Raw genomic sequence first — 25,929 nt, 5'->3', positions numbered from 1 at the left:
TTTTATCTTGATAGCTAGAGTACACTGTAGTTGCTTTGTTGTAAAAAAGATCCAGTGGCAGAGACTCAGGTTTTTTAAAAAGGAGATTTTGATAAGCTAAAGAATATTTGTGAAACTCTACTTTGGACATGGTTAGATTACCACTTGGACAAGCATCGTATCACTAGTTAATGTATCTGAAGTATGAGTGGTAATATACCCATGTGTACACACCGTATACAAAATCTTAGACAAATGTGGGACTTGACACCACAATAGTTCTTGATGTAGATTATCTTTATACAGTAGAAGTAAAACTAACCTCTATTTTGTACATCCACTTGTGTATTTGACTCACTAAAACATGAAGTATTCACTACAATAGAATTAAAAATTACTGGAAAATAAAAATTCTCTCTCTTACAGCACCTTATCCACCTCGAAATATCTCGGTTCGTATTGTCAATTTGAACAAAAACAATTGGGAAGAACAGAGTGGCAATTTCCCAGAGGAATCGTTTATTAGATCACACGAGATGGTGGGAAAAGACAAACTCTTCCATTTCGCAGATGAAGCCTCTGAAAGTCCCTCTGGCAACATTTCTTCCGGTTGGCCCGATTTCAACAGCAGCGAGGAGGAGACTACATCCCAGCCCTATTGGTGGAGCAGCGCCCCCGCCACCCCCGAGAGTGAAGATGACTTTGTCAGTGTCCTTCCCATGGAATATGAAAATAACAGTGTGCTCAGTGAGACTGAGAAATCGACAGCAGGCTCGCTCTCATTTTTTCCTGTACAAATGATCCTGAATTGGTTACCACCCAAACCACCCACTGCCTTCGATGGGTTCCATATCCACATAGAAAGAGAAGGTAAAGTCATCGGAAATCAGCAAAAATAAGAACTGATATGCAAAGGAAAGGGCATTGACATATGTTAAAACTAAAATATTTAGGAAGAAAGACTGATGGGAGACAGTTACTATTTAGAGAAAAAATGGTCAAGAAAGGGAAGAATTTGAGTAGCAATGCTCCCTATCACTAGAAAACACAATTAAATAGGTAGGATCAGAATCCAAGGTCTAGGTAGTTTCTAAGTTTCGCATATTCACAACTCGCTTACCTTTCACTGCCCAACATGTCATGTACCCCAGGCCACTGAGGAAAACCTTCTGTTTGGAAAGAGTTTGAATTGAACTTCTAACTATGCCAAATTACAAAATATCCTGGAGAAATTTTCCACTTCCTAGTATACTGTTTGTGAAACATGTAGCAAAACAATCTTTCTAACAAGAAGGCTACCTTCCCAAGGGGGCCAGCCCCAGGTCTGGCTCATCTAGCGACTCTCATTTGCCTCAGGGTGGGCCCCTGGGAGACCAGCACCACTCTACATTTTCCTGAAGAGGAGCTGGTCGTAAAATAGAAAATGCACAGCAACTAGTATTTTCACCGTAGCTGCCGTATCCTGGACCATGGTCATTGATCTAACGTCCCAGAGCTCTTCTTCGTATTTTAGTCCACTAACTCATGGAAAACAGGGCTCTGGCCTGCAGCCTGTGTGGGTCATGAATCACATCTAAATGGTCATTTGGCAGGTTATTATAGCTATTTGCTATTTGTTTTGTTTTTTTCAATAACATACTTCATTTTATACTTTCTGGTCTAGTAGTTTGAGTGGCCAATGTCAAGTTGTCAAAATGTGAAGTTCATATGATAGCATTATTTTCAGGGCAGGACACTAGTATCAGGTAACATCATAGAGTGCCTCTTGTTTGCCCTTATTTTATTTTATAGAATAAGACACCAAGGGGTGCCTGAGTGGCTCAGTGGGTTAAAGCCTCTTCCTTTGGCTCAGGTCATTATCCCAGGATCCTGGGATCGAGCTCGCATCGGGCTCTTTGCTCAGCGAGGAGCCTGCTTCCTCCTCTCTCTCTGCCTGCCTCTCTGCCTACTTGTGATCTCTGTCTGTCAAATAAATACATAAAATCTTTTTTTAAAAAAAGTATTTAAAAATAAGACAGCAAAATTTGTGGATTCCTCTACCCTGGTATAGAACAATTGACCATATCAAAATATTGTGTAATATTGAAATCTTTTGACATTTCTAATTATTTGAGTCAAAAGTCTTCACATTTACCTGGCATTACTTGTGTAAAAGATATCTGTCTTCATCTGCCCTTAATCTGTCTTTTATTTTTTCTGTCCCACAGTATATTCTGTGGAAAATAAGGTCTTGTAACTCACAATTTTTTTTAACGAGTATTTCCATGAACGTACAGTCATGCTTTTATCTGACTGCAGTGTGTTCTTTTGAAGGCTATTGTAGTCACCAACTGATGAGAACAACTTCAAATGAAGTAATAAACAGCAGGATTGGACTTTGAAGCAATGCAAAATCATGTTTACTTTTAGAAAGTAAAATCTGGAAGAAGACAGATGAAGGACGAGGGTTACAAGAGTCGGAAAATCTACCCAGAAGAATTATTTCCAACTAGAAATAATTCAATTTATTTTAAAGCATCTCTGGGTATTTAATACTACCACAAAGAACCAATAAGATACTTACTACTGGTTATTTTTTTATATATCCAGATGAGAAAGTCAACTATTGCAATCTTCTCCTAACATTCTACTTCTTTTCTGTGCATGTGGTGTTGTTGGGTAATAGTACCTAAGAATATGCAGTATATACTCATACTGCTTTTTGATTCAGATATCATATTTTAGTTTGGTTATTTAAAAGTATTATGAAAAGCAATTTGAATACTTGGCCATGTTTCTTTTCTAGTGCCTTTGATGAAGATGTATAACTGAACTTGACAAAGGAAAGGAAACAGTATAAAAATATGAATTTTTTGTATTGACTTGTCTACATTCAAGGCCCTTCCAGTTTTCAATTCATATATATTCTCTTTTTTATATATGATACAGAAAACTTTACTGAATATTTGACAGTGGATGAAGAAGCACATGAATTTGTCGCAGAACTGAAGGAGCCTGGGAAATATAAGTTATCTGTGACGACCTTTAGCTCCTCAGGATCTTGTGAAACTCGAAAAAGCCAGTCAGCAAAATCACTCAGTTTTTATATCAGTAAGTACCAAAGAGATTATTTTGCACTTATGGGGGAGCTAGGACAAGAGATCTGGGGAGATTAATGATGTTCAGGCATCAATTATTCATCAAACCTTAGAGACCCTGAGAAATCCTCAAGGTCAGAAGAGGCCCGGATCCATGAGATTTTGACCGCAGAAGAAATATATGCATGTTTCATAGTAACAAACCTACCCAGAGATTTAACTTACGGATTTTTTTATTATGGTGATAATTGAACATTTATTAAGCTGACCTCCCACACTTGCTGTAACAAACCCTCCAAGGACACAGACACCCTGTTTAGGACCTGTGACTTTCATTTGAGGCCATGTAGAAAATTGAATAGAAAAGTCTCAGTAGAATATTGAGCTGAGAGAGCTCAAAAGAAAACCAGAGATGTAAGTGTTGTGGGACCTAGGTGGTCACCATAAATTTGGCCCAAGAAGACAAAGCTAGAGCATTCTAAAAGCCCCATTTCAAGTCTTCGGGTGGCTTCCCCTGATTCCATGAGGGGCAATAATGAAGCCAATAACTAGCCTCCAGAAGCTGCACCAATTGTGCAAGTCTGTAATGTTCTTAGCTAACCGGAATATGCTCACCAGAGGTTTCAAGGCCAAAAATCAGTTACCTCGTTTATCAGCAGTTAAATGTGCCTCCTATCCACCGAAAGAAAAAAACAGAAGGCAGTGGATAAAAATGACTCTTCAAAAAAGATGACCACCACATACTTTGTCAACTTCTCCAAAGGCAAATACCACCTTTCAGCGTATAATCTTCCAAAGGGTGGATGGGAGAGTGAGGAGGAGAGAGGGAAGAGATCCATCGATTTAACAGCTGAAAAATGCTGAAAAGGTCCCATGTAGCATTTCTATTTAAGCAACCAAAAATGTTGGGATGCATGGGTGGCTCCATGGGTTAAACTTCTGCTTTCAGCTCAGGTCATGATCTCAGGGTCCTGGGATTGAGCCCCGCATTGGGCTCTCTGCTCGGCAGGGAGCCTGCTTCCTCCTCTCTCTCTGCCTGCCTCTCTGCCTACTTGTGATCTCTGTCTGTCAAATACATAAATAAAATCTTAAAAAAAAATGTTGCCATTGGTAAGAGGTCTAAAGACCCATGAGGTAAACAGAAAGAATAGTCATGATTTTGCCTGTATGGCATTCAGTTAGTCACTCAAGAATGAGAATGAACTTTACTATTTAGTTCTTCCTGTGAAGAAGATGAAACTAACTAAAATGTCTCATTCACCAGAAGGTTTTCATGTCCCTCAGTAGAGATGCACCACAAGTGTCAAGGCTTCAGCTATTCTGAATATGCTAGTCCTTTCCTTCCCTGAATTTCTACTGTGTTTCATAGTGCACAACACAAAATACAGAGCTTATTTGTGTATAATATTTTTCTAGATTTGTTTTACTCGTGTACATCTTATTTCTCATACCAAATTACAAAATCCTACTCTGGGGCTATACCACTAATTTATTAATTCTGTTGTACCTTCAACAAATGAACAACTTTCATGTGTCAGACATTCTGCTCTAGAGTATCCAAATTGAGACTGTGTCAGAATTGCTCAAAAATATGATTATTCCAAAGAGATGTATCTTAATATTCATCTAAAAGAATATAGGACACTAAAAATTCTGGGTTTTTTTCTCTTGCATTAAAAGAATAATATTTTTAGTGTTTAGGCTATTCTGATCTGCAGTAATGAGTTATTTAGGGGTATTGCATATATGTCTTTAGTTTAAAACTGGAAACTATAGATACAAATAACATCCTGGAACTCAGTAAGCCGCCTCAACATAGTAGAGGCTCATACCAGCCGAACGATATTCATGGCCCATTTTCCTGACCAAATTGTTCTGGTGTTAATCTATGACATTAATATTAATTAAATTCCATTAAGATTTACATTTCTCTTGTTGCATTATGATTTGTATTTCTGTGGTTTTGAAGGCTTTCCTCAGAGATGAGAAGAATGGTACAGATTTACATTTGTCCCCCAACAGCTTTACATTTCAGTGATTCCATGTTTCAGGTGGAAAAAAAACCCAAGGCACAGAAAGCTTAGTGAATTTCCCAAGTGTTCAAATGAGGACTAGAACTCAGGAATACTTGATAGCAAAGTCCATTTCCTCGTAGCCTGCAGTGACCCATGACCTTGGCTTGATTATCAGGGTTATTCCTAACGTAAAATCACTGAACGAGTGATTTTGTTTTGCTTTTGCTTCCTCCCACTTTGGCTCTCTGTGCCCCAGCTACCCCAGTAATCTTCCTAACGGCAATGAACTTCACAATTACAGAGTTCTCTAACACCTATGATCTCATTTGATCTCAGCGACTGATGGCATCATGATTAATTGTCACAAAGCACTGATCCAGGAGACCAGAGGTCTAGGTTGGCCCCCAGACACTTACTAGCTGTGTGAGAGTCATACACATCACTGGACCTCAGTTTTCTCATCACTTAAGTGAGGTATTGGATCATTCAAGTTTTCATTTCTAACATTTCAGTGGTTTAATCCATTTAGCCCGTGCATTGACAGAGATTCAGAGAAGTTATAGATTTGTCCAAGGTCAAAGTCAAAGCTGAGTTTTGGTCAACTCTCCCATCTCCAAACCAGTGCTTTTGACAGTTCCTAGTGCCCCCAGAGGTTTCATGCAGGGGTTAAGAGCATGGATTCTCTAACCAGCCTTCCTGTGGGTGAATCTACTTACCCTCCTTCTGCCTCAGCACCCTCATCTGAAAGTGAAATTAATACTTGTACTTATCAGGGGCGCCTGGGTGGCTCAGTGGGTTAAAGCCTCTGCCTTCGGCTCAGGTAATGATCCCAGGGTCCTGGAATTGAGCCCCACATCAGGCTTTCTGCTCAGCAGGGAGCCTGTTTCCTTCTCTCTCTCTCTCTCTCTCTCTCTCTCTTAGCCTGCCTCTCTGCCTACTTATGATCTCTGTCTGTCAAATAAATTAAAAAAAAAAAATACTTGTACTTCTCTCATAGGTCTGTTATGAAAATTAAAGGGTTAACATATTAAGCACATACAAACCTAAAGCAGAGCCTAGAACATGCTGAGTGTTCTGTCTCTTTGCCATCATTGTCATTTTTTTATGGTCATTGTCTCCCTGACCCCATTGGCTGTGAGCCCAGGACGGCTCTTCCAGGGAGAGCCACTTTCTCCTTTCCCTCTCCTGGATCCCAGCCGAGGAATATAGCTCCCTATTAAGACACTGAGACCTGCATCCTAAGCAAATAAAGGAAAGTTGCACATGTGCACTTCAACAAGGAACTTCCATAAAAAATAACCGCCTCAACACTTCTTGAGTCCTTACCATGGGTCAGGCACGGTGCTAATAACCACTTGAGAAACTTAAGAGAACAAAGCTAATGGTGGGCACTTCTGACGAGATACTTTATCTTGAGGAACCCACTGTATCCCTCAAATGATCACCCAGCTCTCAGGCAGCTTCTGTAACTGAGCCTGCCTGTTGCCTATTTCTTCTCTCAATATAGTTGCACACCGTCTCTTTGATCCCACTGGTACCAAATTTGAAATCTTTTCACATGAGGGTAATTTGAATCTCAAAGTCATTATTTCTAGTGACCGAAGATCCTAACAGCAGAGGAATTCTAAACACTGATGAAATGCCCCCACTACCACACCTACTCTGCGTTGAAAGAGAAGTCGATTCTCTCTGGTGAAGAATTTACTGGAAGAACCTCAGAGGCAGGGGACAGAGAGCCGTGCCTTTCCAGCCACCAGTCTTACCTTGACTCTGTGTGTAAGGGTGAAAGGAAAAAACAAGTTTTTAAAACTCGACTCATATCTCCACCAGCTCAGCATGAAACCTCCCTTGTGCTCTTATTTGAAATGTTCAGGCCCTTCAGGAGAGTGGATCGAAGAACTGACTGAGAAGCCCCAGCACGTGAGTGTCCACATCCTAAGCTCAACGACTGCGCTGATGTCCTGGACGTCTTCCCAGGAGAACTACAACGGCACCATCGTGTCCGTGGTGTCGCTCACCTGCCATAAACAGAAGGAGAGCCAGAGGCTAGAAAAGCAGTACTGTACTCAGGTAAAGGAACTGGGGGAGATGCTGAACGGTTTGCTCACTCACATCCTGTTGCCCAGACAGCAGGCAGAGCCAGGAGGCCATTGCAAGCAGATTGGGGGAGGTGTGTCCTCCTGGGGGAGGGGGGTGTTTTGAGCAGGAAACGAGTGTGCATGGTTCTTCAGTTATAGTCTTCCTCCCCCATCCCTCTGAGCACTAGCATCACTCTTTTATTTTCACTCTTCTTTCAAGACACTTAACAATGTGCCAGGTACTTGGATAGGATAGATGCTGGGATTCTAGAAAACTGCTATGTATCTACCTCTGGCTGAGTTTATAATCTAGTGAGAACAATGCATAAGTGAGCATACAGTTACTGCAGAGTATGAAATAAGGCCTAGGCTACAAGTAACTGATCAAGAACCCTGTGAATTCACAGAAAGAAAGAACTGGGCATGAGGAGATATGGACTGGGGTAAGAGGATTTAGAAACTGGCCAGAAAATTGTTACCCAGGGGAGGAGACAACCAAGCAGAAGGCTCAGGGAGTTTATTTGTTTAAGTTAATTAATTTACTTATTTTTCTCACCATAGCACATAATTTCCCAATGTCCATCACCCAGCAACCCCATCCCTCCCACCCCCTCCCTTCCAGCAACCCTCAGTTTGTTTCCTGAGATTAAGAGTCAGTTTGTCTCCATCTCTGGTTTCAACTTATTTCCTTTTTCTCTCCCTTCCCCCATGATCCTCAGTCTTGTTTCTCAGATTCCTCATATCAATGATATCATATGATAATTATCTTTCTCTGATTGACTTATTTCACTCAGCATAATACCCTCTAGTTCCATTCATGTCAATGCAAATGGCAAGATTTCATTTTTGATGGCTGCATAGTATTCCATTCTATATATACACCACTCTTTTTTATCCATTCATCTGTTGATGGACATATAGGCTCTTTCCATAGTTTGGCTATTATGGACATTGCTGCTATAAACATTCAGGTGCACGGGCCCCTTTGGATCACTACATTTGTATCTTTAGCGTAAATACACAATAGTGCAGTTGCTGGGTCATAGGGTAGCTCTCTTTTCAACTCTTTGAGGAACCTTCATACTGTTTTCCAGAGTGGCTGTACCAGTTTGCATTTCCACCAACAGTGAGGATTTCTCCACATCCTCTCCAACACCTGTTGTTTCCTGACTGGTTAATATTTTAGCCATTCTGAGTGACGTGAGGTGGTATTTCACTGTGGTTTTGATTTGTATTTCCCTGATGCCAAGTGATGTTGAGCAATTTTTCATGTGTCTGTTGGCCATTTGGATGTCCTCTTTGCAGAAATGTCGGTTGGTGTCTTCTGCCCATTTCTTGATTGGATTATTTGTTCTTTGGGTATTAAGTTTGATAAGTTCTTTTTCTTTTTTTTTTTTAGATTTTATCCATTTATTTGACAGACAAAGATCACAAATAGGCAGAGAGGCAGGCAGCAGGGGAGGGGAAGCAGGCTTCTCACTGAGCAGAGAGCCCAATGTGGGGCTCAATCCCAGAACCCTGGGATAATGACCTGAGCCAAAAGCAGAGGCTTAACCTACTAAGCCACCCAGGTGCTCCTGATAAGTTCTTTATAGATTTGGATACTAGGCCTTTATCTGATGTGTCATTTGCAAATATCTTCTCCCATTCTGTTAGTTGTCTTTTGGTTTTATTGACAGTTTCCTTTGTTGTGCAAAAGCTTTTTTTTTTTTTATCTTGATGAAGTTCCAATAGTTCATTTTTATCCTTGCTTCCCTTGTCTTTGGTGATTTTTCTAGGAAGAATTTGCTGCAGCTAATGTTTAAGAGGTTTCTGCCTGTTCTTCTCAAAGATTTTGATGGATTCCTGTCTCACATTGAGGTTTTTCATCCATTTTGAGTCTATTTTTGTGTGTAGTTTAAGGAAATGATCCAGTTTCATTCTTCTGCATGTGGCTATCCAATTTTCTTAATGCCATTTATTGAAGAGACTGTCTTTTTTCCATTGGACATTCTTTCCTGCTTTATCGAAGATTAGTTGGCCATAGAGTTGAGGGTCCATTTCTGGGCTTTCTCTTCAGTTCCATTGACCTGTGTGCCTGTTTTTGTCTCAGTACCATACTGTCTTGATGATTATAGCTTTGTAATAGAGCTTGAAGTCTAGAATTGTAATGCCACCAACTTTGGTTTTCTTTCCACATTCCTCCAAATATTCGGGGTCTTTTTTGGTTCCATATAAATTTTTGGATTATTTGTTCCAGTTCTTCGAAAAAAGTTGATGGTATTTTGATAGTGACAGCATTAAATGTGTAGATTGCTCTGGGTAGCATAGACATTTTCACAATATTTTTCTTTCAGTCCATGAGCATGGAACATTTTTCCATTTCTTTGTGTCTTCCTCAATTTCTTTCATGAACTCTATAGTTTTTTGAGTACAGGTTCTTTGCATCTTTGGGTAGGTTTATTCCTAGGTATCATATGGATTTGGGTGCGATTGTAAATGGAATCGACTCCTTAATTTATGTTTCTTCTGTCTTGTTGTTGGTGTATAGAAATGCAACTGATTTCTGTATATTGATTTTATATCTGACAATTTACTGAATTCTTATATGAGTTCTAGCATTTTTAGAGCAGAGTCTTTTGGGTTTTCCACATAAAATATCATATCATCTGCGAAGAGTGAGAGTTTGACTTCTTCTTTGCCAATTCAAATGCCTTTTATATCTTTTTGTTTTCTGATTACTGAGGCTAGGACTTCTAGTACTATGTTGAATAGCAGTGGTGATAGTGGGCATCCCTGCTGTGTTCCCGACCCTAGGGGAAAAGCTCTCAGTTTTTCCCTATTGACAATGATATTTTCTATGGGCTTTTTATATATGGCTTTTATGATATTGAGGTATGTACCCTCTATCCCTACACTTTGAAGAGTTTTGATCAAGAAAGAATACTGTACTTTGTCAAATGCTTTCCCAGAATCTATTCAGAGTATCATATGTTTCTGGTTCTTTCTTTTTTTAATGTATTATATCACATTGATTGATTTGCAGTTGTTGAACCAACCTTGCAGTCCAGGAATAAATCCCACTTGTTTGTGGTGAATAATCCTTTTAATGTACTGTTGGATCCTATTGGCTAGTATTTTGGTGAGAATTTTTACATCCATATTCATCAGGGATTTTGGTCCGTAATTCTCCTTTTTGATGGGGGTCTTTGTCTGGTTTTGGAATCAAGGTCATGCTGGCCTCATAAAATGAGTTTGGAAGTTTTCCTTCCATTTCTATTTTTTGGAACAGTTTCAGGAGAGTAGGTATTAATTCTTCTTTAAATGTTTGGTAGAATTCCTCTGGGAAGTTGTCTGGCCATGGGCTCTTGTTAAAATTGGGAGATTTTTGATGACTGCTTCAATCTCCATACTGGTGATGGGTCTGTTCAGGTTTTCTTTTTCTTCCTGGTTAAGTTTTGATAGTTTATTTGTCTCTAGGAATGCATCCATTTCTTCAGATTGTCATATTTGCTGACATATAGTTGCTCATAATATGTTCCTATAATTGTTTGTATTTCTTTGGAGTTGGTTGATATCTCTCTTCTTTCATTCATGATTTTATTAACTTAGGTCTTTCTCTTTTCTTTTTGATAAGTCTGGTCAGGGGTTTATCAACCTTATTAATTCTTTCAAAGAACAAGCTCCTAGTTTCATTGATCTGTTCTTCTGTTCTTTTGGTTTCTATTTCATTAATTTCTGCTCTCATCTTTATTATTTCTCTTCTCCTTCTGGGTTGAGGCTTTCTTTGCTGTTCTTTCACTAGCTCCTGTAGGTGTAGGGTTAAGTTGTTACTTGAGAACTTTCTTGTTTCTTGAGAAAGGCTTGTATTGCTGTATAATTTCTTCTCAGGACCACCTTTGCTGCATCCCCAAGATTTTGAACAGTTGTGCTTTCATTTTTATTTGTTTCCATGAATTTTTTAAATTTTTCTTTAATTCCCTGGTTGACCCATTCATTCTTTAGTTGGATGCTCTTTAACCTCTTTGTATTTGAATTCTTTCCAACTTTCTTGTGGTTGAGGTCTAGTTTCAAAGCTTTGTGGTCTGAAAATATGCAGGGAATGATCCCAATCTTTTGGTACCAGCTGAGACTTAATTTGTGATCCAGGATGTGATCTATTCTGGAGAATGTTCCATGTGCACTAGAAAAGAATGTGTATTCTGTTGCTTTGGGATGGAATATTCTGAATATATCTGTGATGCCCATCTGTTCCAGTGTGTTAATCCGGTGAATTAAAACCTTAATTTCCTTGTTGATCTTTTGCTTAGATGCTCTGTCATTTCAGTGAGGGGGTGTTAAAGTCCCCTACTATTATTGTATTATTGTCAATGTGTTTCTTTGATTTTGTTATTAATTGGTTTATATAGTTGGCTGCTCCCATATTAGGAGCATAGATAGTTACAATTGTTAGCTCTTCTTGTTGGACAGACCCTTTAAGTATGATATAGTGTCCTTTCTCATCTCTTAATATAGTTTTGGCTTAAAATCTATTGTCCCTGATATAAGGATTGCCACCCCTGCTTTCTTTTGATGTCCATTAGCACGATAAATTGTTTTCCACCCCCTCACTTTAATGAAGAGATAGAATATGACTATGACAATGAAAATTTAAAAAGATTTTTTGAGAAGGTATTGATAAGATATGAGTTTAAAAAGGTTAAATAGGAAAGAGGAAATTTTTTTAATAGAATAAGAAGAAAATAAAATTTTAAAAATGTAACTTTGAAAGACTAAAGAATCACTGGGAAAAAGCCATGAATTCTATGTGCAGCATTCTCTTAACTCTGGAGTTCCACAGATCTCATTGATTGGTGAACTTGGTCTTGACTGGATATTCTTGAGATTTTCTTCAGGAGGGGCCTGTTGCAGTGATTCTCAAATGTCTTTGCCCATAGCGGGAACTGCAACACCCTTGCTAGAGACCAGGCTAAGCAATCTGTCCAGGTTCACTCTCTGTAGCTTTTCTTCCCTGAACCCTTTCCGTACAGCTTTGGAAGACAGGAATGAAAATTGTGGCCTCCCATCTCTGGCCCAAGAGGAGCCAAGAGCTTGGGTCCCCACTCCTCAGTGCACCTTCGGAGAAAAGCCATCAATCACTCTCATCTCTGGCTGCGCTCTGAGCTCACCCAACCTGTGATGGAGCATTCTGTGTCTGGCACACAGCCCTGTTTAGAGTCTCCAAATCCAGCAGATTCCTGCCTCACACCCCACGCGGGAGTCTCCCCAGATCTTCCACTTGTGGGGTCTCTGCTAGAAGAGCAGTAACCTGACAGTGCCTCAGATCATGGTTTAAGGTAATCACAAGTTGAGAGCCCTCCCCGCCTTCCATCCGCCAGCTCCATCTCTGCCGCGGCTTCCACACTGTGATAGTTGGGAGCTCTGTGGCACTCATGCAGCCCCAGTTTTCCATGACCCCGAGGTTCCTGAGAACACACTGTCCCTGTGAGGTCTCCACCACCCACCCACCCCCACTTAACCTCTGGAACGACATCTCTCAGTGGAGCAGACTTCTGAAAGTTCCAACTTTGTGCTCTGATTCTCTACTGCTTTCCAGGAGCCGACTCCTATCCCCTATGATCTCTCTTCCCGTATATCCCCTCAGATTCACTTCTCCACAAGTCCTACCTTCCAGAAAGTGGTCGCTTTTCTGTTCCTAGAATTGCTGCTCTTCTTCTCTTCAATCTCCTATTGAGTTTATGGGTGTTCAGAGTATTTTGATAACTATCTAGCTGAATTCCTGGGACAGGTGAAATTTAGTTCTCCTACTCTACCGCCAGGTTGCTCCTCCCCCTGGTTCTAAGGAGTTTTTGTTTGTTTGTTTGCTTGTTTTACTTTTTCTATTCTTTTTCTTGTTACTCGAACTATAAAAGTAATTCATGCTCACTGAAAAAAATATTCAAAAATTAAAAGAACTGGGGTGCCTGGGTGGCTCAGTGGGTTAAGCCTCTGCTTTCCACTCAGGTCATGATCTCAGGGTCCTGGAATCGAGACCCAAATTGGGCTCTCTGCTCGGTGGGGAACCTGCTTCCCTTTCTCTCTCTGTCTACTTGTGATCTCTCTCTCTCTGTCAAATAAATAAAATCTTTAAAAAAAATTTAAAAGAACTAAGGTAAAAAATTCCTTTTTCACTAATTACAACTGAGAAGAGCTATGAAGGATAAATAGGAGTTAGCTGAATGCAAGGAGGCATAAGGAGCATGCAGAAATGGGATGGAAATCAGTAGTTCTGGGAATAGCTACCAGAATGAGCTCATGCACACACCCATCAGTCCTGAATGAAAGCTTACCACATGGGCCCCAGGAAAGACCTTGCTTTCTATCACCCTGAGTATCCACATGGAGACTGGAGCCCAGAACTATTTTCCTAACACCTGGATTTATTTTTTCATAAGATCAAATTTACTGATTCTTGGTGTCTTGCAAACAAAATATTTACTTCTCTAAAAGCAAAAAAACTAATTTATCAACTCATGTGTCATACACTGGAAATATAATACTCAAAATAATGTTTGCTATGTGCAAGTTTTGTGGAATGTTTTCATTTATCCCATGAAAACAAGGCATTTAGTGAAGTTCAAGGAGTGAGAAACTTTAAGTTGATAAGATGAATTCAGGAATCATGGCCTTTGGAGGACTAGAAAAGCTTAAGAGTATTGAGATAAACCCTTACTTGCTGATAAGGCTACCCCTTGACTTGAATTAAAGTAAGGAGTAAATATGCTAAACCGATTAAGTTGTAATCACGACCGACCATGCAGCTTAGTAGCTTCCCTTCTTGAGCATAGGAAAGACAGCTCACTCATTACATTGGTAGAAAAATTTGCTTCTCTTACAGAACATGACACAGAACTTGACTGCCCCCAGGTACATTTCTTCACCCTTTGTCTAAAGTACGAATTATGTATCTTTTGCATAGAAGCCAAAGGCTACAGGATAGATAGAAGTGGTAAATTATAAATGAGCTGGAGAAGGCTGGTTTCAGTGCACTTGGACAATGCCTTCTTGAGATGCAAACGTGAAATTCTTAAGAATTGTAGGCACAGAGACCAATATTTAATGTGGAGGGCAAGATCTAGACCATTGTGTGAGGTGTTATCTCAATTACAAGAACATTTTGAAGATTTGTTATTATACCAACATTATCCATAGCCCCACTACACACACACACACATACACACACACACACATTTAGATAAAGAAACATCAGTTGAAAAGGTCTGGAAAACAGAGGTGCCTGGGTGCCTGGGTGCCTGGGTAAGCATCTGACTCTTGGTCTCTGCTCAGGTCATGATCTCAGGGTTGTGAGATGGGGCCCCCTCATCAGGTCATCAGGTTCCTCACTCAGCATGAAGTCAGCTTAGGATTCTCTTTATCTATCTTCTTTCGGTCCTCTCCCCCCAAATAAACAAATACATCTTAAAAAAAAAAATCTCAAAAACTGGCCTGCAGTCATGTGGCCATTAATCAAAAGAATCCAGAAGATTATTATCATCAGTATCGGTCTGATTTGGGTTTATTTCCCAAAGCAACCATTATCCAAAAAGAAAAAATAATATTATTTATTTAATTCTATATTCAGTGGTACTGTGATTGCATTAAAATTCAAGATGCATCAGCTTGCATTCCCACCAAGAGTGTAGGAGGGTTCCCCTTTCTCCACATCCTCGCCAACATCTGTCGTTTCCTGACTTGTTAATTTTAGCCATTCTGACTGGTGTGAGGTGGTATCTCATTGTGGTTTTGATTTGATTATTTCCCTGATGCCAAGTGATGTTGAGCACTTATTCATGTGTCTGGTGGCCATTTGAATGTCTTCTTTTCAGAAATGTCTGTTCATGTCTTCTGCCCATTTCTTGATTGGATTATTTGTTCTTTGGGTGTTGAGTTGAAAATAGAGCTACCCTAAGACCCAGCAGTCACACTACTGGGTACTATTTGCAGCCATCTAAAGAAATAAATCTTGCCATTTGCAATGACATGGATGGAACTAGAGGGCATTATGCTGAGTGAAATAAGTCAATCAGAGAAAGACATTTATCATATGATCTCTCTGATATGAAGAATTCGAGAGGCAGGGCAGGGGATTGTGGGGAGTAGGGAAGGGAGAAATGAAACAAGATGGGATTGGGAGGGAGACAGACCTTCAGAGACTCTTATTAATCTCACAAAACAAACTGAAGGTTGCTGTGGGTGGGGGGGTAGGGATAGGATGGCTAGATTATGGACATTGGGGAGGGTATGTGCTATGGTGAGTGCTGTGAAATGTGTAAGCCTGAAGATTCACAGACCTGTACCCCCTGGGGCAAATAATACATTATATGTTAATAAAAATAATTTTTTAAAAATTCAAGATGCAACTCAAAACTAAGAGTGGTTCTAAAACCAAACACATATAGTAGTGCCCCCTCCCCCCCATTCGTGATTTCACTTCCCATGGATTCAGTTTCCCATGGTTACCATGGCCAGAAACCGATGATCCTCCTCCAACATTTAGTCAGAAGGTTGACAGTAGCCTAACAACAGGTCACAATACCTACACCATTCACCTCACTTCCTCTCATCACGAAGGCATTTTATCATCTCACAGCATCATATGAAGTAGTGAGTGTTGTACAATAAGATCTTTGGAGAGAGGCCTCATTCACATAACTTTTATTACAATATATAGTCATAATTGTTTTTATTACTGGCTATTGTTAATCTCTTACTCCGCTAATTTGTAAGTTAAACTTGACATTAGGTATGTTTGTACAGGAAAAAAACACAGTCCACATAGGGCTCAGTACTATCCAGGGTTTCAGGCATCACTGGGGGGGGGTCTTAGAATAAATCTCTTGCAGATAAGGGGGGACTACTGTATTAACAGTTAATGTAAGGTTTTACTATTTTATATTTTCACGCTCCCTACTTTGCTTCTATGACTGACTATACCAAAGGACCTAGATCATCTGTGAGACCCAATGTTAGTACCATTAGTTTTCCTGACCCCAGTCCTGATGTCTGGGTGCTGGGCTAGTCCTGTGTCAAGTCTTAGAAATAAAACAAATTTGACTTGAACTTTGAGTTCACGATGCTTAGGGTCTGGCCTTCCCTGTAGGTACATTGTACCCATGAACTTGTCCTCATCATGTATATGTTCTCCACGGCTGGTTCTTGTTTTGTGTATGGTTTGCTTGCAGATGTTTGTAGAAAGGGTATTTTGTGATGTATGCCTCCTAAGAACCATATCAGTGCTATTCATTAATAAATATATGTTGAACATCAAGTCTGGGCTCCATCAGTGTTAAAAATAAAGGACCTGGTCAATTCTTCAAAGCAAATGTGCTTTCAATACTGTCTCCTAAGACATGCACACAATCATAAATTTCAGGATTAAAAAAGCCATCTAATATGTGTATGTATATTTATTTTTATATGTGATCTGCTTTGGCCCCTGTGTATTTTCTGACAACGTACATAACCTGCAATTTAATAGTCTGTCAAGTATTTCTTATGCTAAGACATCTTTCCTCCTATTTCTTTAACTGGGGAGAAACAGGACTGGTGCCTCATCGCAAGAGCATTGGGCAAAACTGAATTCTCTGGAATGGAGAGGAAGCCCATTGGAAATGGGAGAGAGGAAATAGTGGAATGCAAAGATGGGATGAAAATTGGGGGAGGAGATGTGAAATGATCCTCTGGGGAATAAAATACGTATTACTTAATAATTAGTATTTAGGGGGATTTCTCCTGCCTGCCTTTAATCTACTTATCCCAAGGTGATCTGGGATATATATAAGGGCATGGAGGGGTAGACATAGATACAGGCTGGTGGCTCAGCAAATATTCAAAAACGAGGTGGCAGGAAGGAGTTGGTGTTCATTATTTATTACCAAGGTCATTTTTTAAAAATAGTCTGATGTATATACATGTAGTTTCTTCTTGATTTAAAAAACAAAAAAAAGTAGAGGTGCCTGCGTGTCTTAGTCAGTTAAGCGTCTGATTTCGGCTCGGGTATTAATCTTGGGGTCCTGTGATGGAACCCCATATGGAGCCCTGTGGCGAGCCCCACCTTTAGCCCTGCCTTGAGCTCCAGGTAGGAGGTGATGGCTCCGTTCTCAATGGGGTGTCTGCTTTCCCTCTCTCTCTGTCCCCACCCCACCCATGTTCTCTCTCTCTCTCAAATAAATTAATAAAACCTCTTAAAAAAACAAGTATAATGTCCCTAGGGTGAATTTGTTATAATTGCATATTTTTTGTATGGAGGGATAATTGATGTAGAACATATTTTCAGGGGTACAACATAATGATTCAATCATTCTGTACATTGTGAAATGATTATCACAATAAGCCTACTTGCCATCCTTCACCACACAAAGTTGTGATTTTTTCTTGTGATGAAACTTTTAAAGATTTATTCTCCTAGCAGTTTCCAAATATACAACACAATATTGCTGACTATAGTCACTGAGCTGTACATTACATCCCCGTGACCTGTTTATTTTATAACCGGAAGTTTGTACCTTCACCATATCATCCATCACCCAAAACCCTTGTCCTCTGGCAACCACCATTCTGTTCCCCATACTTATGAGTTTGTTTCATTTTGTTTGTTCATTTGTTTTGAGTTTTATTTTCCACAGAGTGAAATCATACAGTATCTCTCTTTCTCCAACTTAATTCACCAGCATGGTACTCTCGGGGTATTAAATACGATGGCATATTTAAGTGGTTCTGATTTCACATAATCATTTGCATAATCAGAATCAACTACTCGCTTAAAATATTATCCAACCGAAGAAACTAACACCACCCTAAAGCAGCCTACACTTTTTCTGTCCTGTTACTCTAAATATCCGAAATGAGCTAAGTTAGCATTGGCAGATATGCTTAGCTGTCTGATGTGTTGTTAAGTTTTAAAGGAAAATTCGGAGCGATGTTAATAATGTAACATGTATATGATTCAATATCATATTCTTTATGAATATCTGTGTGGAGGAGGGTCTGGAAGGTGGCCCACTAAAATGTTGGACATGAGGGGAGGGGGACAGAAAAATTGCCAGTTTACTTCATTTGCTCTTCTACGGTATGAGTCATCTCCACAATGAGCATTATGAGTTTATGACGTAGGAACTGATTTTATTTTTTGTATTTATTTATTTGACAGACAGAGATCACAAATAGGCAGAGAGGCAGGCAGAGAGAGAGAGGAAGAGAAGCAGGCTTCCCGCTGAGCAGAGAGCCCAATGCGGGGCTCGATCCCAGGACCCTGGGATCATGACCTGAGCCGAAAGCAGAGGCTTAACCCACGGAGCCACCCAGGCGCCCCATGTAGGAACTGATTTTAAAGAAATAAGACCGCATTACTTAGTTTTGCACAATATATATGTCTTGTTCGTAGCTTGTCTCTTCAGGAATGCTCTGTCTGATGAGGAGAACTGGCCAACTTTGCCTAGACGGCTCCAGCAGAATTCACCTTCGAAAACATGGGCAAAAAGTTTCCATATGAGTGTAAATAGGAAAGATAGGAAGGAAATGCTGATGTATTCATTCAACTTAATCTTATTTTGCTTAAGTTATTGGTGAAGAAATTATGGTATGCCTATTCCACCCCCCCAACACATACACTTAACATTTAGAGCAAGTTCTACCAATTCAAATTGTATAATTTCTATTGTGTAGAATCAGTTTCTGGTATTGGAAAGACTTAAAATTCATATTATATCACCAATTCTGTTTCTTCTTAAAATCATAATGAATCATAAAATCAAATTAATAATAATTTTTTAAAACGCCTTATAGCGTAGGTAAGCTGTGAACAGAACTATTCTCCATTGATTTATGCTTCTTTCCATAGCAATTGCATGTTATGCACCGTAGAAGACAAAAAGTTGCTGAGTAATGAGTTAACTTTATTGATACTCTAGTTTAAGCATCCTCACCACTCTGTGAGGTATAGTAGTATTATCTATAGTTTACCAATCAAGAAGCCAAGGTAAGCATTAAAAATAAATTTAGATAAATTCCCATTCTTACAAGGAAGTAGACTCAGGGTTTGACTTCAGGCAGTCTGAATAGAAAGCCTGTGTTCCTTCTACTAAGCAAGACTGTCTTCAACATTAGAGGCTCTAAAGGTCAAAGTCACACATTCCTTGACATGGAAGCTAAAGCCTCAATCTTCGGGAACACCAACATTTAACCTTAGCAAGAACATTTCATTCGCCTACCTGTTCTGTTCTCTACATTAAATTTGTTGTCAAACCAAGAGTTTCTTTCTTTCTTTTTTTTAAGAACAGCAAGGAGAGCTCATCTAAATGAGAACTATTTCCTACCGTATTCTTTCATGGAGTCACAATAGCCTGGAGAAGTACTGACTGCCATCCCTCCACGCTTAGTCCCACGACTTGCCCGTAGCAGCCTGCAGAGGTCACAGCACTAGGCTTCCTGTCCCAGCGCTGAATCTATGTGACCTTGGCCATATCCTGGCTTTACTTTCTTGATCTATTAAATGAGAGATTTGGAGCAGATAATCTCTGAGGTCATTTCTATCTCTATAATTAGATATTATATGCTTCAAAGTGACGAGAGACTGAAGACATTGCTGCACTGATCTTTGTATGTTTTTAGCTGACATTACAGTTTAGGATGTCAGACTCCCCTTATGGTATTGCTGATTTGATTATGGTTAGAGGCTGATGTGTCTCCAGTGTACGTAGTTAAAATTGACATTGATGGGTATAAAGCAGTTCACGGGGCTTATTAAATCCAGCCATAGAATTTGAATGTTCTGGGTTCCCTTCAGTGTTCACATAAACTATAAATCATCCTAATTCTAAAATCTGACCTTCCCCAGAACGAGCAAAGGCTTCTGGATTTCAAAGGCATCTCTGGCTCCACAAGGAGTCCCTGAATGTGATATCAGCTTTTGTGTCACATTATGAAAGCCCAGCTCTAAATAAATCATATCGGGTGTTTGGTTTAAAGGTGAACTCAAGCAAATCTATTATTGAAAATCTGGTTCCTGGTGCCCAGTACCAGGTCGTGATGTACCTAAGAAAAGGCCCTTTGATTGGACCACCTTCAGATCCTGTCACCTTTGCTATCGGTAAGCTGCCAGCCTCGAGAATAACTTCATCAGGGTACTTTTTGGGCGGTGGGGGTCCAATGCCCAGGTCCAAGTCATTACCGTCATATATGGGGGACCATACTTATTCACCCAATATTTTACATCCAAAGGAATAAATGACTACAATTGTATACCAGGAGGATATGGTTAGCATATACGACTCAGAAAAAAAAAAAAAAAAACAAACATCAGAGGCTAATATGGCTTATTCAATGATCGTATCAAAAGAGTGAAAACCCTAGTTATTAAGAAGAATTTGAAGCCATTGCTAAGATACTACACATTCCTTCTTGGCTCTTTTTTTTTCATCCCTCCCCACTTCTTCCTAGTTCCAACAGGGATAAAAGATTTGATGCTCTACCCCTTGGGTCCTACGGCCGTGGTTCTGAGCTGGAGCAGACCTTACTTAGGTGTGTTCAGAAAATACGTTGTTGAAATGTTTTATTTCAACCCCGCAACAATGACATCAGAGTGGACAACGTACTATGAAATTGCAGCGACTGTCTCCTTGACTGCATCTGTGGTAAGTAGCTGTCACACTTCCCCGTAAACAGACGTGCCTTTCCATGCCAGATGTATCAGAAAAAGTTACCTGTAAATACACACGGGGGGCTTACTACTTTCAAGAGTTTTCTAGTTGTTTTTGCTTTCTGGACTATTTTTGTTTTGGGGAGAGATTGAGAGAGAGAGAATGAAAGAGAAGAGGGGGATAGAAGTAATTATGTGAAACAAGCTTTCACCCCTAATTGAGCGTATCCACATTTTAGTAGAGCTATCAAGTGCTTATTGTTTCTCTCTGCTCCTGAGGAGGAAAACACACAAAAAAATATGCTTTAGTCATTCAATAATGAGTTGACACCATTCAACGCTAATGATGACTATTCTTAACATCCACACATCCATTAAATACCTCTCATGGCAAGCCATTAGAGGATGCTTTTCAAGAGAACAGGTAAAGATTACTCTTTCTGAGATTGGAATATTTTCTAAAGTGCAGGATCTACAGGTCCCGCATGAAGTACTTATTTGCCTCCCAACAAGGCTGCACATTTATAGTCCAAATTGGGAGACTATGGAGTTGTGAGAGGCCAATTTTCTTAGAAATAGGGGGATGAATATGTACAATCACTTACATATTAGTACTACTTCACATGTGTAAGACAACTTAGGAAACTGCAAAACAAAACCAATATTGGAAATATTTGACCCTATACCTATGTATCCCTTTTTTAAGATTATGTTTGCAGGGCACCTAGGTGGCTCAGTCAGTTAAGCATCTGCCTTCAGCTCAGGCCAGGATCTCAGAGTCCTGGGATGGGTCCGGCTGCCAGCTCAGCAAGGATCCTGCTTCTCCCACTACGCCTCCCCTCTGCTTGTGCTCTCTCTTTCTGTCAAAAATAAATAAATAAAATCTTTTTAAAAACTATGTTTGCATATCATTCTATTTACACCTTACCTCAGTCCAGAAAGAATTTTTTTTTAAAGATTTTATTTATTTATTTGACAGACAGAGATCACAGGTAGGCAGAGAGGCAGGCAGAGAGAGAAGAGGAGGCAGTCTCCCTGCTGAGCAGAGTGCCGGATGCAGGGCTCAATCCCAGGACCCTGAGATCATGACCTGAGCTGAGGGCAGAGGCTTAACCCACTGAGCCGCCCAGGTGCCCCCAGAAAGAATTTTTAATGGAAAATTTGGAAACTACAAAAAGGCACAGAAATAAAATTAAAGACTGCTTATTGATTATTTTCATGGCCTAATAAAAGGAATTCAATTCCAAAAATATGGTTTTCTTCCTCTTAGTCTTTTGTCTCCTTGCTCTTTTTAGAGGATAGCCAATCTGTTGCCAGCATGGTACTACAACTTCCGAGTTACCATGGTAACATGGGGAGACCCGGAATTGAGCTGTTGTGACAGCTCCACCATCAGCTTCATAACAGGTGAGTGGTGTGTGGGAACTGCTTCTGGGGGGAGAGAAGACTGTTTTGAGGAGTTTCTGAACAGATACACCTCCAGAAAGTTCGAGTTGTTCACCGGGCACTGACTGATCATCAGTTTCACCTACGGCAATATGCTCAATTCTAAAAATTCATTATTTGTTCAAATGATAGTTTTTAAAAATTTAAATATGTTTTTATCCTGACTTACTGTCCTTTATTTATGTGCCCCATTTGGAATTGAGGAGAATAGAATTGTAGCAGACAGAGCTTTCAGCTTCTCACTGAAACGAACTGATTGTACCCGTTTGATGATTATATTTGCTAGAGTGCCTCCATCTCCTTATTACGTAAGCCATTTTTAAAGTCACAGGCTGGGGGCGCCTGGGTGGCTCAGTGGGTTGAGCCGCTGCCTTCGGCTCGGGTCATGATCTCAGGGTCCTGGGATCGAGTCCCGCATCGGGCTCTCTGCTCAGCAGGGAGCCTGCTTCCTCCTCTCTCTCTCTCTGCCTACTTGTGACCTCTCTCTGTCAAGTGGATAAATAAAATCTTTAAAAAAAAAAAAAAAAAAAAAAGTAAAGTCACAGGCTGATGACAGTGTTGTCCATTGCAGCAGTGAAAATGGGCTTTGGTGACAGGTGGACCTGGGTTTGAATCCGGATCTGCCACCTACCCTGAGCAACCTGTGTGTGTTAACTTTCCTAAGCCTCAGTTTTTTTAAGTGTAAAATGGCTATGATAATGGTATCTATTATTACTTTCCATTTAAATACATCATTTAGGGGACACCTGAGTGGCTCAGTCAGTTAGGGGTCCCACTCTTGATTTTGGGTCAGGTCATGATCTCAGAGTTGCAAGATTAAGCTCTGGGTCGGGCTCCACTCTGGGCATGGAGCATGCTTGGGATTCTCTCTCTCCCTCTCCCTCTGCCTTTCCCCTCACCACCCTCTCCCACTTTCTTTTCCTCTCCAAAAGAAAAAAAATAATAATAATAATGAAATATATGGCAGAAAGTTTTAGTACGTAAACAACTGTTAGCTCATTATCATATAACAGAGATAGCAGAGGTGGTCAGAGATGGCAACGGAAAGGGGAAATTTCATCAAAGAAACACTAACCCTTTTTTAATGCTATTTGAACAAAAGTTTTTCAGGAACTTCTGGTTGGACTACAAGGCTATTATTAGTTTTATGTTAAGAGGAGAAATAAGTAAAACATGTCTAAGATGAAGAATAATGTTAGTAAAATACTTTCTTCTCTGGACATTTAGTTTTACTCTACCAAACTTTATCAAAATGAAAGAAAATGGAAAGAAATTAATCATGTGGAGGTGCTTGACTGGCTCGCTTGGTAGAGCATGTGACTTTTGATCTTGGAGTTGTGAGTTCAAGCCCCATATTGGGTGTTGACATTACTTAAAAATAAAATCTTGGGTGCCTGGGTGGCTCAGTGGGTTAAGCCGCTGCCTTCGGCTCAGGTCATGATCTCAGGGTCCTGGGATCGAGTCCCGCATCGGGCTCTCTGCTCAGCGAAGAGCCTGCTTCCCTTCCTCTCTCTCTGCCTGCCTCTCTGCCCACTTGTGATTTCTCTCTGTCAAATAAATAAATAAAGTCTTTAAAAAAAATAAAAAATTAAAATCTTAAAAAAAGAAATTAATCATGTGAACTCTTACACTATCAATGTATACAGTACATCTCCTTCCTTTACTAGCAATAGTAATACAATGGAATAGTAATACAATTGAATGCAAGAGCTCCTTGTATTCTAGATGTTAATAGTAAACTAGAGTAGAAAAATGAAAAGATACCAAAAAGTTAGAAAATACCAGCTATGTGACAAGTACTGTGTTAGTTTCTTGACTATATTAATAATTGTATACTTGGGGCACCTGGGTGGCTCAGTGGGTTAAAGCCTCTGCCTTCGGCTCAGGTCATGATCCCAGAGTCCTGGGATCGAGTCCCACATCGGGCCCTCCACTCAGCGGGAAGCCTGCCTTCCTTCCTCTCTCTCTCTCTGCCTGCCTTTCTGCCTACTTGTGATCTCTGTCTGTCAAATAAATATACAAACAAACAAACAAATAAATAAATCTAAAAAAAATAATTGTGTACTTAATTTTAATGAAATTTTACTGTATAAATAATTCATTAGGCATAACTTTATTGACATTGCCTCTCTGAGAACACTTTCCTTCTCAGACAGAGCAGATTTCTGGAAAAAGCCCAGACTTTGCATCTGAACACTTGGTTGAGCAGACCGGGCTTTGCAAAATTCTCTAGCTGTTGAACCCAGAGCAAATTATCTTAGTGTTCCTGGACTTCTCTCTTCTCATTGGCAGAAATCAAAATGCTACCTAACAACTGGCTAATAGAGCAAAACCAATTGTATTAGAACTCACTGCAATAAGGCAGGAAACTGCTTTGATAGGTCCTTTGCAGTGTCTTTGAAGGGGCACAACAGAAATGAAAAAGTAACAGGATTTGGAGTTCTGGACTCAAATGGTTGTGTTGTGCCTTTCAAAGCTGGGAACTAGTATCTGGCAAAGGTTATGTGCCTAGCAAATCTAGATAGTTATAAGGTTAATAAGTGAGCTACTTGCCTAGGTGAGCGATTATTTCCAATAAATTGGGTCTCTGGGAATTTCTTATCCTTTCCTGGGACAATCTACTAAGTCATTCTGACTCTGGCAGTTCGCGGTCTCATCTAAGCATATAATAAACACACAGTCTCAATTTTCACATCTCTAAAATGGGCGTAAGAATTTCACAGGTAGTGTAAGAATGAAATTATGTCCTATAAATCACTATTAAAATATATCTGGTGGTTGACTTTTATTTTTATACTTATTTTTTAAAAACAGTTGAAAATTTAGCCTTGTCTCATTTTGGTTTTCTTCCTTCATTTCAAGTTGAAAGCAAACAAAACATGCTTCTCTTACCTCTGCTTTAGTTGTGAGCCAAAATGCCAAATTGTGTGATATAAAAGGATGTAGGAATAAAATATCTGAGTAAAATGGGATTTATTAGGATCTCAGGTCCCCTGTCTTTGTTAGGCAACTTTGTCTGTAAGTCAAATACATAGTAATTATGCTAGTATACCAAATAGTGTCTAATAAACAAAGAGTGACATCTTGTGGCCTTTCAGCAATATGCTGCGTTTTAAAGCAACAATACAGATAAAAATCTAAAGACTTGGTTAATACCCTTGAGGGGGAGCTTCCCACTTCTGGATTCACAATTTTATAAACATCTCTTGTCCTTACTAGAATTAAAACATGAGAAAATATCCTTCAAAGAAATACAAGTATACATACATATAATGAACTACATAGAAATAAATTAAGAGAAAAGAAGCCAAAATTATTATTTTCTTTATTATTATTTCTTTCTTTCTTTATTATTATTATTAGTTCTTTATTATTTTTCTTTATTAGACTGTTCTGAACTAAGATGCAGATTTGTGTTACTTGCTAGATACATTATTGGTATTTCAAGATTTTATTGTCAAACCTATAGAAATACTACTCTAATTTCACATGAAACAGAATTTTTTTAAGATTTTATTTATTTATTTGGGAGAGAGAGAGCACAAGTAGGGGGAAGAGCACAGGGAATGGGAGAAGCAGGCTCCCCGCTGAGCAGGAAGCCTGATGCGGGGTTCCATTCCATGTTCCTGGGATCATGACCTGAGCCTGAGACAGACGCTTAACCAACTGAGCCACCCAGG

At 39.7% G+C, this 25,929-nt stretch overlaps 1 protein-coding gene across 1 annotated transcript in view; it reads left to right on the top strand.

Moving 5' to 3' along the window:
• Positions 1 to 25,929, top strand: part of PTPRO (protein tyrosine phosphatase receptor type O) — a 246,623-nt gene that overhangs the window by 146,067 nt on the left and 74,627 nt on the right. Inside the window, exons 5-10 of the mRNA XM_059185967.1 lie at positions 406 to 849; positions 2,908 to 3,069; positions 6,945 to 7,141; positions 20,134 to 20,254; positions 20,605 to 20,798; positions 22,099 to 22,210. Of these exons, the coding sequence (XP_059041950.1) occupies positions 406 to 849; positions 2,908 to 3,069; positions 6,945 to 7,141; positions 20,134 to 20,254; positions 20,605 to 20,798; positions 22,099 to 22,210 (1,230 nt within the window). The remainder of the gene's footprint in view (positions 1 to 405; positions 850 to 2,907; positions 3,070 to 6,944; positions 7,142 to 20,133; positions 20,255 to 20,604; positions 20,799 to 22,098; positions 22,211 to 25,929) is intronic.

The sequence above is a fragment of the Mustela lutreola genome, chromosome 8, assembly GCF_030435805.1.
Source record: "Mustela lutreola isolate mMusLut2 chromosome 8, mMusLut2.pri, whole genome shotgun sequence".
NCBI lineage: Eukaryota > Metazoa > Chordata > Mammalia > Carnivora > Mustelidae > Mustela > Mustela lutreola.
The sequence above is the reverse complement of the archived record's forward strand: the minus strand, read 5'-3'. Positions and strand labels throughout refer to the sequence as shown.